Source organism: Vanessa cardui, chromosome W, assembly GCF_905220365.1.
Source record: "Vanessa cardui chromosome W, ilVanCard2.1, whole genome shotgun sequence".
NCBI lineage: Eukaryota > Metazoa > Arthropoda > Insecta > Lepidoptera > Nymphalidae > Vanessa > Vanessa cardui.
In genome coordinates, this window is record NC_061153.1 from 12,932,406 (window position 1) to 12,943,683 (window position 11,278).

General features: G+C 41.9%; 1 protein-coding gene across 1 annotated transcript; it reads right to left on the reverse strand.

Moving 5' to 3' along the window:
* Nucleotides 1–10,079: 10,079 nt before the first annotated feature.
* Nucleotides 10,080–10,973, reverse strand: LOC124542772. The gene has a single exon (XM_047120664.1). It carries the CDS (start codon nt 10,971–10,973, stop codon nt 10,203–10,205), a length of 771 nt encoding a protein of 256 aa, XP_046976620.1. The 3' UTR covers nt 10,080–10,202.
* Between the last annotated feature and the right edge of the window lie 305 nt (nt 10,974–11,278).

Below are 11,278 nucleotides of genomic sequence, written 5' to 3' on the forward strand. Positions count from 1 at the left end.
ATCTTCTAGTTTACCTTACTCACAGGTGGGCTGAAGCAGTTGAGAGCAAGGGGGAGGCATTAGCAGCCAGCTTGGACATAGCGAAGGCCTTCGATCGCGTATGGCACAAAGCGCTTCTTTCGAAGCTTCCTTCTTATGGGCTTCCCGGGAAATTATGCAATTGGATTACCAGCTTTTTGGCAGATCGGAGCATCAAGGTCGTTGTCGACGGTGCATGCTCTGACTTAAAATTCGTCAATGCTGGTGTTCCACAAGGCTGCGTCCTATCACCCACTCTGTTTCTTCTGCATATCAATGATTTGTTGCAAATCGGGAACATTCATTGCTATGCAGACGACAGTACCGTTGACACCTTATACACCGGCCGCGCTAATATTTCTCGGGAAAACGTCGAAGAAAACCGGAACAAACTTGTGTCTGAAATCGAGTCTTCGTTAAACGAAGTCTCGAACTGGGGCCGGCTAAATTTAGTCCATTTCAACCCCAAAAAGACGCAAGTTTGCGCGTTAACCGCTAAAAAAACACCATTTGTCGTATCTCCACGATTTGAGAACATCCCGATAGCCGCTACAGGTAGTATCGGAATACTTGGCGTTGATATTTCGAGCCTCGTTCAGTTCCGCGGTCAATTGGAAGGCAAAGTCAAATTGGCTTCAAAGAAGCTCGGTGTGCTCAGCAAGGCGAGACAGTACTTCACGTCGGCCCATCGCCTAAAACTTTACAAGGCGCAAATTCGGCCTCACATGGAGTACTGCTCTCACCTCTGGGCGGGTGCTCCCCAGTACCAGCTCCTTCCATTTGACCGCATCCAACGTAGAGCGGCTCGAATTATCGACGATCAAGCCCTTTCCGATCTCCTTGATCCTTTGGCTTTGCGTAGAGATGTTGGATCACTCTGCATCTTCTACCGAATTTTTCACGGGGAATGTTCCGAGGAATTGTTCGGATTAATCCCGGCTGCTGAATTTCACCTTCGGACATCTCGTCAAAATTCTAAGTTTCACCCGCACCATCTTGATATCCGAAAATCCACAACAGCGCGATTTCTTAGACATTTTCTGCCTCGCACAACCACTATGTGGAACCAGCTGTCGCCGGCGGTTTTTCCGAACCGATACGACATGGGAACCTTCAAGAAAAGAGCCTACTCCTTTCTCAAAGGCCGGCAACGCACCTGCAAGCCCCCTGGTGTTGCAGATGTCCATGGGCGGTGGTAGTCACTTTCCATCAGGTGAGCCTCCTGCTCGTTTGCCACCTATTGCATAAAAAAAAAAAAAAAAAAAAGACGATCTCCAGATTTACATTCACACAAGCTTAGAAGATCTGCCTAGTACAATAGGTACCATAAATAAAGACCTCGAACGTATCATTCATATTATGACAGTGGTAGTGCCACGCTGTATACCTTCGGGTTACAGCCGAATGGGCCGGCACGCCCGGGGAAGTACCACTCTCTCACTTAAAATCGGCGTAAAGTGGTAGTTATGCTACCGCGTTTCGTCCGGTAGGTGAGAGTTCTGGAGGCCCAATCCCCCTCCCCCCCAAAACTTGATGGTTGTGCAGAATTTGGTTAAATTACCCCAGGAGGGTACCATCAGCGACAGCGGTGGAGAATCCCTCTCTGGGCATCCATGCTCAGGACATACACCACCTGAGCAGGGATGCCCAGGCTGCCCTCCGAATTCTGGGGGGGGCAATTTTGCGCTGGCCACTGTTCGGGGCAAGCGGAGCAGGCATCATAAGGCAACCCCTACCACCCTCGCTGTGGACTTCTGCAACATAAGGGGACTCAACTCCAACCTCAACGCCGTTCACTACCATCTGGAAACGGCGAAGCCGGCCTTGCTCTTTCTAACCGAGACCCAGATATCTCCTGCCGATACGACTTTTCTCTCGTACCCTGGGTACAAATTGGAACATTCCTTTAAACCACGAGCTGGGGTATGCGTTTACGTCAGAGATGATATCTGTTCTCGACGCCTCGGCAGCCTTGAGGGACAGGACCTATCGATTATCTGGCTGCGTGTAGACTGCGATGACCATCCGCGAATCTATGCGTGCCTTTATAGGTCCCATAGCGGTAATGCCGAAACCGACCGACTGGTTGAGCACGTCCAAATGGCTACAGATTCCGTGCTTCAGCAGATTCCATCCGCAGAGATCATTATTCTGGGTGACTTTAATGCTCACCACGCAGAATGGCTCGGCTCACGCACCACCGATCATGCGGGTAGATCTGTTCTGGACTTCGCTCTAGCATATGATCTGACACAACTGGTAAACTCGCCAACGCGAATACCGGATGTGGAGGATCATACACCTTCCCTGTTGGACCTTCTGCTGACTTCACATCCGGATGGCTATCAGGTTATCGTCGATCCCCCTCTGGGCTCGTCTGACCACTGTCTCGTCCGGAGTACAGTGCCGGTTGTGCGGTACTCACGGCCTCGCTTTGTTGGGTGCCGCCGAGTATGGCACTACAAGTCAGCAGATTGGGATGGGATGCGGTCTTTTTTTGCATCTTACCCATGGGGGCAGATTTGTTTCTCGCCAGATGATCCGAACGCTGCTGCTGACTCTGTTGCCGATGTGGTGCTTCAGGGTATGGAACTATTCATTCCTTACTCTGCAGTACCCATCGGTGACAAGTCCCAACCTTGGTTTGGTCGCTTCTGCAAAACGGCATCACGCCGAAAGTGGGAACGCTATCAAACCTGGGCTATTGCATCTGCGTCTCGTGATGTAAATACCAGCGCATTTAAAAAGGAATACAACTCTGCCTCTAGGTCCCTCAAAAACGTGATTGCTAGGGCGAAGACGGAGTACATTGGCAGAATTGGCGAGAGACTGGTGCGTCTCCCTTCAGGAACACGAGCGTTCTGGTCTCTCGCTAAGGCTGTCTTAGGGAATTTCTGTCAGCCATGTTTTCCATCTCTGCACAGAGACGGTGAGTCATTGGCCCATACCGCGAAAGAGAAAGCTGATCTTTTAGGCTCTCTCTTCGCGTCGAACTCGACTCTGGATGACCAAGGAAAATCTCCACCAACAATTCCGCGATGTGATACCACGATGCCGGAGGTTAAATTCTGGCAAAGTGCAGTTCGTAAAGCACTTCTTTCCTTGGACATTCATAAGTCGAGCGGACCCGATGGTATCCCTCCAATCGTGCTACGGACATGTGCTCCCGAGATGGCACCGGTCTTAACGCGTCTTTTCCGGCAATCCTACACATTAGGCGTCGTCCCGAATTCATGGAAGACAGCTTTGGTGCATCCGATCCCTAAAAAAGGCAACAGCTCAGACCCGTCCAATTATAGGCCTATAGCCATCACCTCCTTGCTCTCCAAGATAATGGAATCCCTTATAAACTGCCAGCTCCTGCGGTATCTAGAGGAGAACCAGCTGATTAGCGACCGCCAGTACGGTTTCCGTCGGGGTCGGTCAGCCGGTGATCTTCTAGTTTACCTTACTCACAGGTGGGCTGAAGCAGTTGAGAGCAAGGGGGAGGCATTAGCAGCCAGCTTGGACATAGCGAAGGCCTTCGATCGTGTATGGCACAAAGCGATTCTTTCGAAGCTTCCTTCCTATGGGCTTCCCGGGAAATTATGCAATTGGATTACCAGCTTTTTGGCAGATCGGAGCATCAAGGTCGTTGTCGACGGTACATGCTCTGACTTAAAATTCGTCAATGCTGGTGTTCCACAAGGCTGCGTTCTATCACCCACTCTGTTTCTTCTGCATATCAATGATTTTTTGCAAATCGGGAACATTCATTGCTATGCAGACGACAGTACCATTGACACCTTATACACCGGCCGCGCTAATATTTCTCGGGAAAACGTCGAAGAGAACCGGAACAAACTTGTGTCTGAAATCGAATCTTCATTAAACGAAGTCTCGAATTGGGGCCGGCTAAATCTAATCCATTTCAACCCCAAAAAGACGCAAGTTTGCGTGTTAACCGCTAAAAAAGCACCATTTGTCGTATCTCCACGATTTGAGAACATTCCGATAGCCGCTACAGGTAGTATCGGAATACTTGGCGTTGATATTTCGAGCCTCGTTCAGTTCCGCGGTCAATTGGAAGGCAAAGCCAAATTGGCTTCAAAAAAGCTGGGCGTGCTCAGCAAGGCGAGACAGTATTTCACGTCGGCCCATCGCCTTAAACTTTACAAGGCGCAAATTCGACCTCACATGGAGTACTGCTCTCACCTCTGGGCGGGTGCTCCCCAGTACCAGCTCCTTCCATTTGACCGCATCCAACGTAGAGCGGCTCGAGTTATCGACGATCAAGCTCTTTCCGATCTCCTTGATCCTTTGGCTTTGCGTAGAGATGTCGGATCACTCTGCATCTTCTACCGAATTTTTCACGGGGAATGTTCCGAGGAATTGTTCGGATTAATCCCGGCTGCTGAATTTCACCTTCGGACATCTCGCCAAAATTCTAAGTTTCACCCGCACCACCTTGATGTCCGAAAATCCACAACAGCGCGATTTCTCAGACATTTTCTGCCTCGCACAACCACTTTGTGGAACCAGCTTTCGCCGGCGGTTTTTCCGAACCGATACGACATGGGAACCTTCAATAAAAGAGCGTACTCCTTTTTGAAAGGCCGGCAACGCACCTGCAAGTCCCCTGGTGTTGCAGGTATCCATGGGCGGTGGTAGTCACTTTCCATCAGGTGAGCCTCCTGCTCGTTTGCCACCTATGCCATAAAAAAAAAAAAAAAAAAAAATCAACAGATGGAGCAGAGAGTTTGGTTTGCAGGTTAACCCATCCAAATCGCAAGCTATAATTATCGGAAGTCAACAGCTCAGTTCGCGGATTAATTACTCGAATGTGCCGCAAGTAACTTTTGCTGGTGTCATTATCCCCTACAGTGAAACTGTCAAAAACCTGGGTATAATATTTGATAAATTTCTGTCATGGGATCCACAGATTTGTGAAGTTAGCAGGAAAATATTTTCATCCATCGGTTCACTACGAAGGTTGCGGAATTTTCTTCCTATTCCTACTAAAGTTGCTCTTGCACGATCTCTTCTTCATCTTATTCTTGATTACGCCGACACCTGCTATCTAGACTTAAGGGAGGATCAGCTGAATAAACTTGAGCGTCTACAAAACCTCTGTATTCGATTCATATTTGGTCTTCGCAAGTATGACCACGTCTCTGAGTTTCGTGAAGGGCTCAAGTGGCTTCCCATACGCCTTCGCAGGAGCACGCACATACTATCTCTTCTATATTCAATATTATTTAGTCCTATTCTTCCTTCGTATTTGAAGGAAAACTTTGAATTTCTCTGTGACTCCCACAATCGATCGCTTCGTTCCAGTGAACGTCTTACATTGAAAATTCGCAGTCACTCCACTACTTATTACAGCAAGTCCTTTTGTATTGAAGCAGCACGCTTGTGGAATACCCTTCCGGTTCACATCAGACAAGCGAAATCACTTGAATCTTTTAAAATTAAGGTAAAGCAATACTATATACTTTAAGTGTTCTGTCAATCACATTGCTTCTAGCTATTCATATGTAATTGTATTCGACTGTACTCGTACATAAGTTTATGTCATGCTGTCTATATCTGTATGTATGTATGTATGTATGTATGTATGTATGTATGTATGTATGTATGTATGTATGTATTTATGTATGTATGTATCTTTATCTTTATTTTTATTTATATATGTACGTGAGTATGTGTTTATGTATGTGTATGTATAATTATATGTTTTGATATATATTTAGGTATTTGTGTAGTGTATCTACCTTGTCTAGTATAATAATTTGTGTATAAATATAATTTCATATAGTATTTAACCCTGTGCTGTACACCCGCTTTCCGCTTTTTCACATTAACTCCTCCACGCTGGTTGTCTGGAAGAAATCGCTTTTAAGCGATAAGACCGCCTGTTGTACATTTCTTCTTTTTTATAATAATAATAATAATAATAAATAACTTTATTGCACACATAATAAAATCAAAGAAAATCACACAGATACAGCAAGAAGCAAACTTAACACTAACATACAAAGCGTGCAAAGGGCGGTCTTATCACTGAACAGTGATCTCTACCAGACGACCCTAAAGAAAGAAGCTTGCAAACTCAACGGGCTAGTGCAAAATAAATCACAACAAAGCAATATAAATACACAATAAATATACCTACATACATACATAACAACTATATATACATACACATATAAGATACATACATATATAAAATAAATAAATAAAGTAAATGATATTGATAATAATTATGATTAACAAGATATTACACACATAGTACCTACAATTAATCACATAATTCATGTACCTAATACCTCCAAAAATAAAATAAAAGTTATGTTGAGGACAAGTAGAAGTTTTTAACGCGAGTTTTAAAAATACATATTGATTGAGATTGTCTAATTTCAAATGGAAGAGAATTCCACAATCTAACTGCTTTTATTGTAAATGAATTGGAATACGATTGTGTTTTGCATAATGGCATGCTCAATTTATTATCATCTTGTGAACGTAGATTTATATTTGAGGAAAGATCAGCACGGAAGGAGAAACGTTCTTTTAAATAAAGAGGAGAGTAAGGGTTGAATAGGGTAGAGTATAGGAGAGAAACAGTATGTAGGTTGCGACGAAGCCCTACTGGGAGCCATCCGAGTTCAGAACGGAACTGCGAGACATGGTCGAATTTCCTAAGTCCAAATATAAATCTAATGCAGAGATTTTGAAGACGATCCAACTTACCAACTAATTCCTCCGACAAGTCTGGATAGCAAGCATCAGCGTAGTCCAAAACCGGCAGTAACAGACTATTGGCTAGTAGAATCTTTGTCTTAGTCGGCAGAAGGTTTTTAAATCTTTTAAGGAAATTTATACTAGCAAAGATTCTCCGACTAATTTCCGCTACATGAGACCGCCAGGATAGAGAGCTATCCACGATGATCCCCAAATTTTTAACAGTATTCGAAACAGTCAAAGTGGATCCGTTAAAAATAACTTTTGGAAGGTTGTTGGAATCGATTTTGGTAAGCTGTTTCGTCGTTCCTATAAGAATAAGCTGCGATTTGCTAGCATTGACCGACAATCCAAATGACTGACTCCAGTCGGTAATTATCTTGAGGTTACTATTCAGTTTATCGATAGCCGCTGTAATGTCTTCAACTGGAGTCGTCACATAGATTTGTAGGTCGTCCGCGTAAAGATGGAAGGGAAGAGTTAGAAGTTCAGTGACAGTATTGATATAAATGGAAAACAGAAGAGGGGAAAGGACACTTCCCTGAGGAACTCCAGCACTAAGACAGCAATACGAGGAATGACGGTCCCCAGCTTGAATACACTGTTGTCGACCAAACAAGTAAGAACGGAACCATTCTACAACATTTGGCGACAAGTTTATGGATTCTAATACGGCCAACAGGATGTCATGGTCAACCGTATTAAAAGCGTTACTAAAGTCCAATAAGGCTAATATAGTAGCATGCTTTTGATCCATTGCGAACCGGACATCGTCAAAAACCTTCGCAAGTGCCGTCACAGTGCTGTGGCCAGGTCGGAAGCCGGATTGGAACGGACTTAGGATGCTGAGTCGTGTTAGAAAAAGGTTAAGTTGGGAATGAACAATACGTTCAAGGATTTTAGACAAGAAAGAGAGGATAGAGATAGGACGATAATGTGAAGGTAAGGTCGGGTGAGGGAGTTTAGGAACAGGGATAACGTGAGCAAAGCGCCAAACATTAGGAAAAGACATACAGGAAAGAGAGTAATTAAAAATGTGACAGATAATAGGTGCTATTTCGTCGAGGACAAGTAAAATCATTTTGCGACTAATACCATCGCTACCAGTGGCATCCGATGAGATAGAAGCTACATTCTTATAAATGTCATCGGTGGTTATAGGTTCAAAAGTGAAATTGGGATAGTTGGGTTTGATCCGTGACTTAAGGAGGGAAATGGTTGACGCTTTATTGTAGTTTTGTGAGGCAATATTGGCAAAATGATTATTGAGGGAATTTAGATCAGTGTCAGGAGAAATGGTTACCCTGGATCGACCAATACCCATTGAGTTTAAAAATTTCCAAACATCTGATGTGCTCCTATTATTTATAGAAGCATGCACATATTTTCTTTGGGCATCTCTGCAAACTCTATTACACCTATTACGCAGTCTTTTATATGTATTTAGGGTTTGTTCAGTCGGTCTAGATTTATACTTGGACTTAGCAGCATTACGTTGGGTCATCAGCGTTCTAATATCATCATTCAGCCACGGTGCCGGAAGATGTTTAAGCTTAATTGGTCTGAAGGGAGCATGTTTGTCAAATAATTCAATGAGAAGCGAGTTGAAAATACTCAGCTTCTCATCTATTGTAGTAGCATTATGAATTGCATCCCAATCGATAGACTGCAAGTCTTGCATAAAGTTTGCATTATTAAAACTTTTAAAAGAGCGGCGCATGACTACCGTTGATTTGATTTTGGGAGGACGGATCTTAAATGACAGGTAGACTAAATCATGATATGAGAACGCATCTGCTGAGAGCTGACCATGTGTACTGACAAGCTCGGGAGAAGACACAATCATTAGATCAAGAAGTGAAGGGGAACAATTAGGGAAGAAATGTGTAGGATTAGTTTGAAGAAGATAAAGATTAGAGCTGGTAACTATATGATTGAGTTGTTTGGCACGTGAATCGTTTTTAACCAAACAAGTGTTAAAATCACCCATTATGATAGTTTGGTCAACATTAGGTAAATGGGTCTCAAGTAAGATTTCCAGATTGTGAAAGTAGTTAATTTGGAGTGATGGGGAATAAAAAACCCCCAAAAGAAGTTTTAGCTTGCCGAATAGTACTTCCAAAAAGATGTGCTCAGATGACTCCGAGTAGGCGGAGGGAGATTTGCTTAAAATAGAGAAAGGAATGTGGCTACGCAGATAGATCGCCACCCCGCCCCCACCTTTGCCAGTTCGATCGTTACGAACGAGATGAAATCCCGGGAGTGCAAAAGAAGTTGAGGGTAAGGAGGGTTTTAAGAAGGTCTCAGACACCAGGATAGCATGTACATTCGTAACATCGAAGGAGGCTAAGAGGTCAGAGTAATGCGCAGGTATGCTTTGGGCATTTATGTGGATGACATTAAAATTATTATGAAATGAGGAAAATGTTGAGTTAAGAACGCTATTTAGAGGTAATTATGTACTATGAAAACTTTCATCTGAAGACGAAAACATAGAAAAGTATTTCTCGTCGTCAGAACTATTTGTACTCATATTGAACGTATTATGTGTAAAATGTAATAAATTCTAAAATAGTATAAGTTATTGTTAAATATAAAATATAAATATTTATATGTAAAGCTCAAATAATGCAAAAAAAGAAAAATATATGTATAAATATATTTATCTAAATATATACCGAGAAAAAAAAAATTAAAATTAACAAAAAACAAAAAGCAATAAAAAATATAATATGTATCTATAATAATATCTAGATATAAATATATTAAAACTTAATTTTATAATAATAATAATTAAATCATTCGTGATACCCACCAGCATTAAAATGCAAGGCTTCGTTAACAAATCACACAAAAGAAGCAATAAAAAAGATCTATAAATAGTGAATTAAACAAAAAAAAAAAGAACATTATATATATAAAAGCAAAGCCAAGCTATTAAGATAAAACTGTATTGATAACGATAAATATCTACATTCATAATCAAAGAAGAATCTACATACACTAGTTTATTGAAGATGTCTATAAATACCAATATATTCTAGGCTGTGTGATGTAAAACTTTTGCCTCAAAACTTACGAAAATGTGCCGTGTCAATTTCTGATTCTGACAATGACAATAATGACATTGTCATTTGACGATTTGTCAACTTTGTTATTTAGTTGTTAAATTCGGCATGTACAGACAAAATCAATATAATTATTATAAGATTACCCCATAACCCATAATATTTAAACCTCACAAGTGCTAAAGATTAAAATGTAAGCGGGTAAATTGTAACAAATTGTGTAGTAATATAATATCAAGATAAGAACAAAGCGATATCAAAGTACAAGCCAAAATCGACTTTAAGACAGAAAGTTATGCTAGAAGAATAAAATGAACAATCAAACTTAACAAACAAATAATAATAAAAGATTTAATGTATGCTTACACGAGAGGATGTAACGTAAAATATGAATTACTTCCTGAGGTTCCTTTTGGGTCTGGTTGTTTGAAGAGACTGGGCTGTTTTACCTTTTGAATTGTAGTTTGGAGATTGATTTGAGGTGCCGGCTGTCGCCACGACGGCTGGATTATCAGACTCTAACTGATTTGAAATAGATCCCAGCTCAGCAGTCGAGGTTATTCTATGTCGAACACCACCAGGACCAATTATGAAGATCTGACCCTCTTTGGTCCAGCAATTAGACACACCAAATTGTTGTCTCGCTGCCATAAATGCTTCGTGCCGGCTTTTTGTCAGGAACTCGGAAAGTGTGATACCTGTGTTCTTGAGACTGGCTTTCCCGTACCAGACTTTGTTACGCAACGATAAGTCCTGAAATTTGATAAGTATAGGCCGTGGCTTATCCTTTGTGAGACGACCTATGCGGTGACTACGTCTTATGGCAGCTGGGACCAATTCAGGCATTTTGATATGCTGAGATAGCATCTTGACGGCGGCGGATGTAACATCCTCACTTTTAGACTCCGGGATACCATGGATTAAGAGAATTTTCTTTCTACTCCGCATCTCAAGTAGGTCATGCTGCTTGGTTAACACTGACAATTGAAGTTGAAGGCTTTCTAATGCAGACAGCACAAAATTGCGAAAGGTGGTAAATTGAGCTGCAATATTGGATGTAGGGCTAGTCGCAGGTATGGCAGTTTGCAAGTTGTGCTGAAATTCAGCCATTTTAGTGTTGAAGTGCAGTGACAACTCCTCAATGGATTGTTTGATAGCTTCCATAGCTTGTGGACTTTGTAGTAGTAACAGAAGTGATATGTGGTGAAAATATATATGTATATTGTGGTAATTTATCAATGTATTAACTGGAATGGAGTTCAGCTGGCAGGTATTGTTAAAAATCAAAGCATTCCAATCATTAATGTCTTCTTTTAGTTATTAATTTAAATATTAAATATAGAGCTTACAGAAACAGTTGTTGTTTATTGTGCAGCTACCCGCAAAAAAAAAAAAAAAAAGAAAATTTTTATATATTGTGTTATTGAATGTAAAATTTATTTTTTAGTGTGTGTGTACAATAAAGAGTT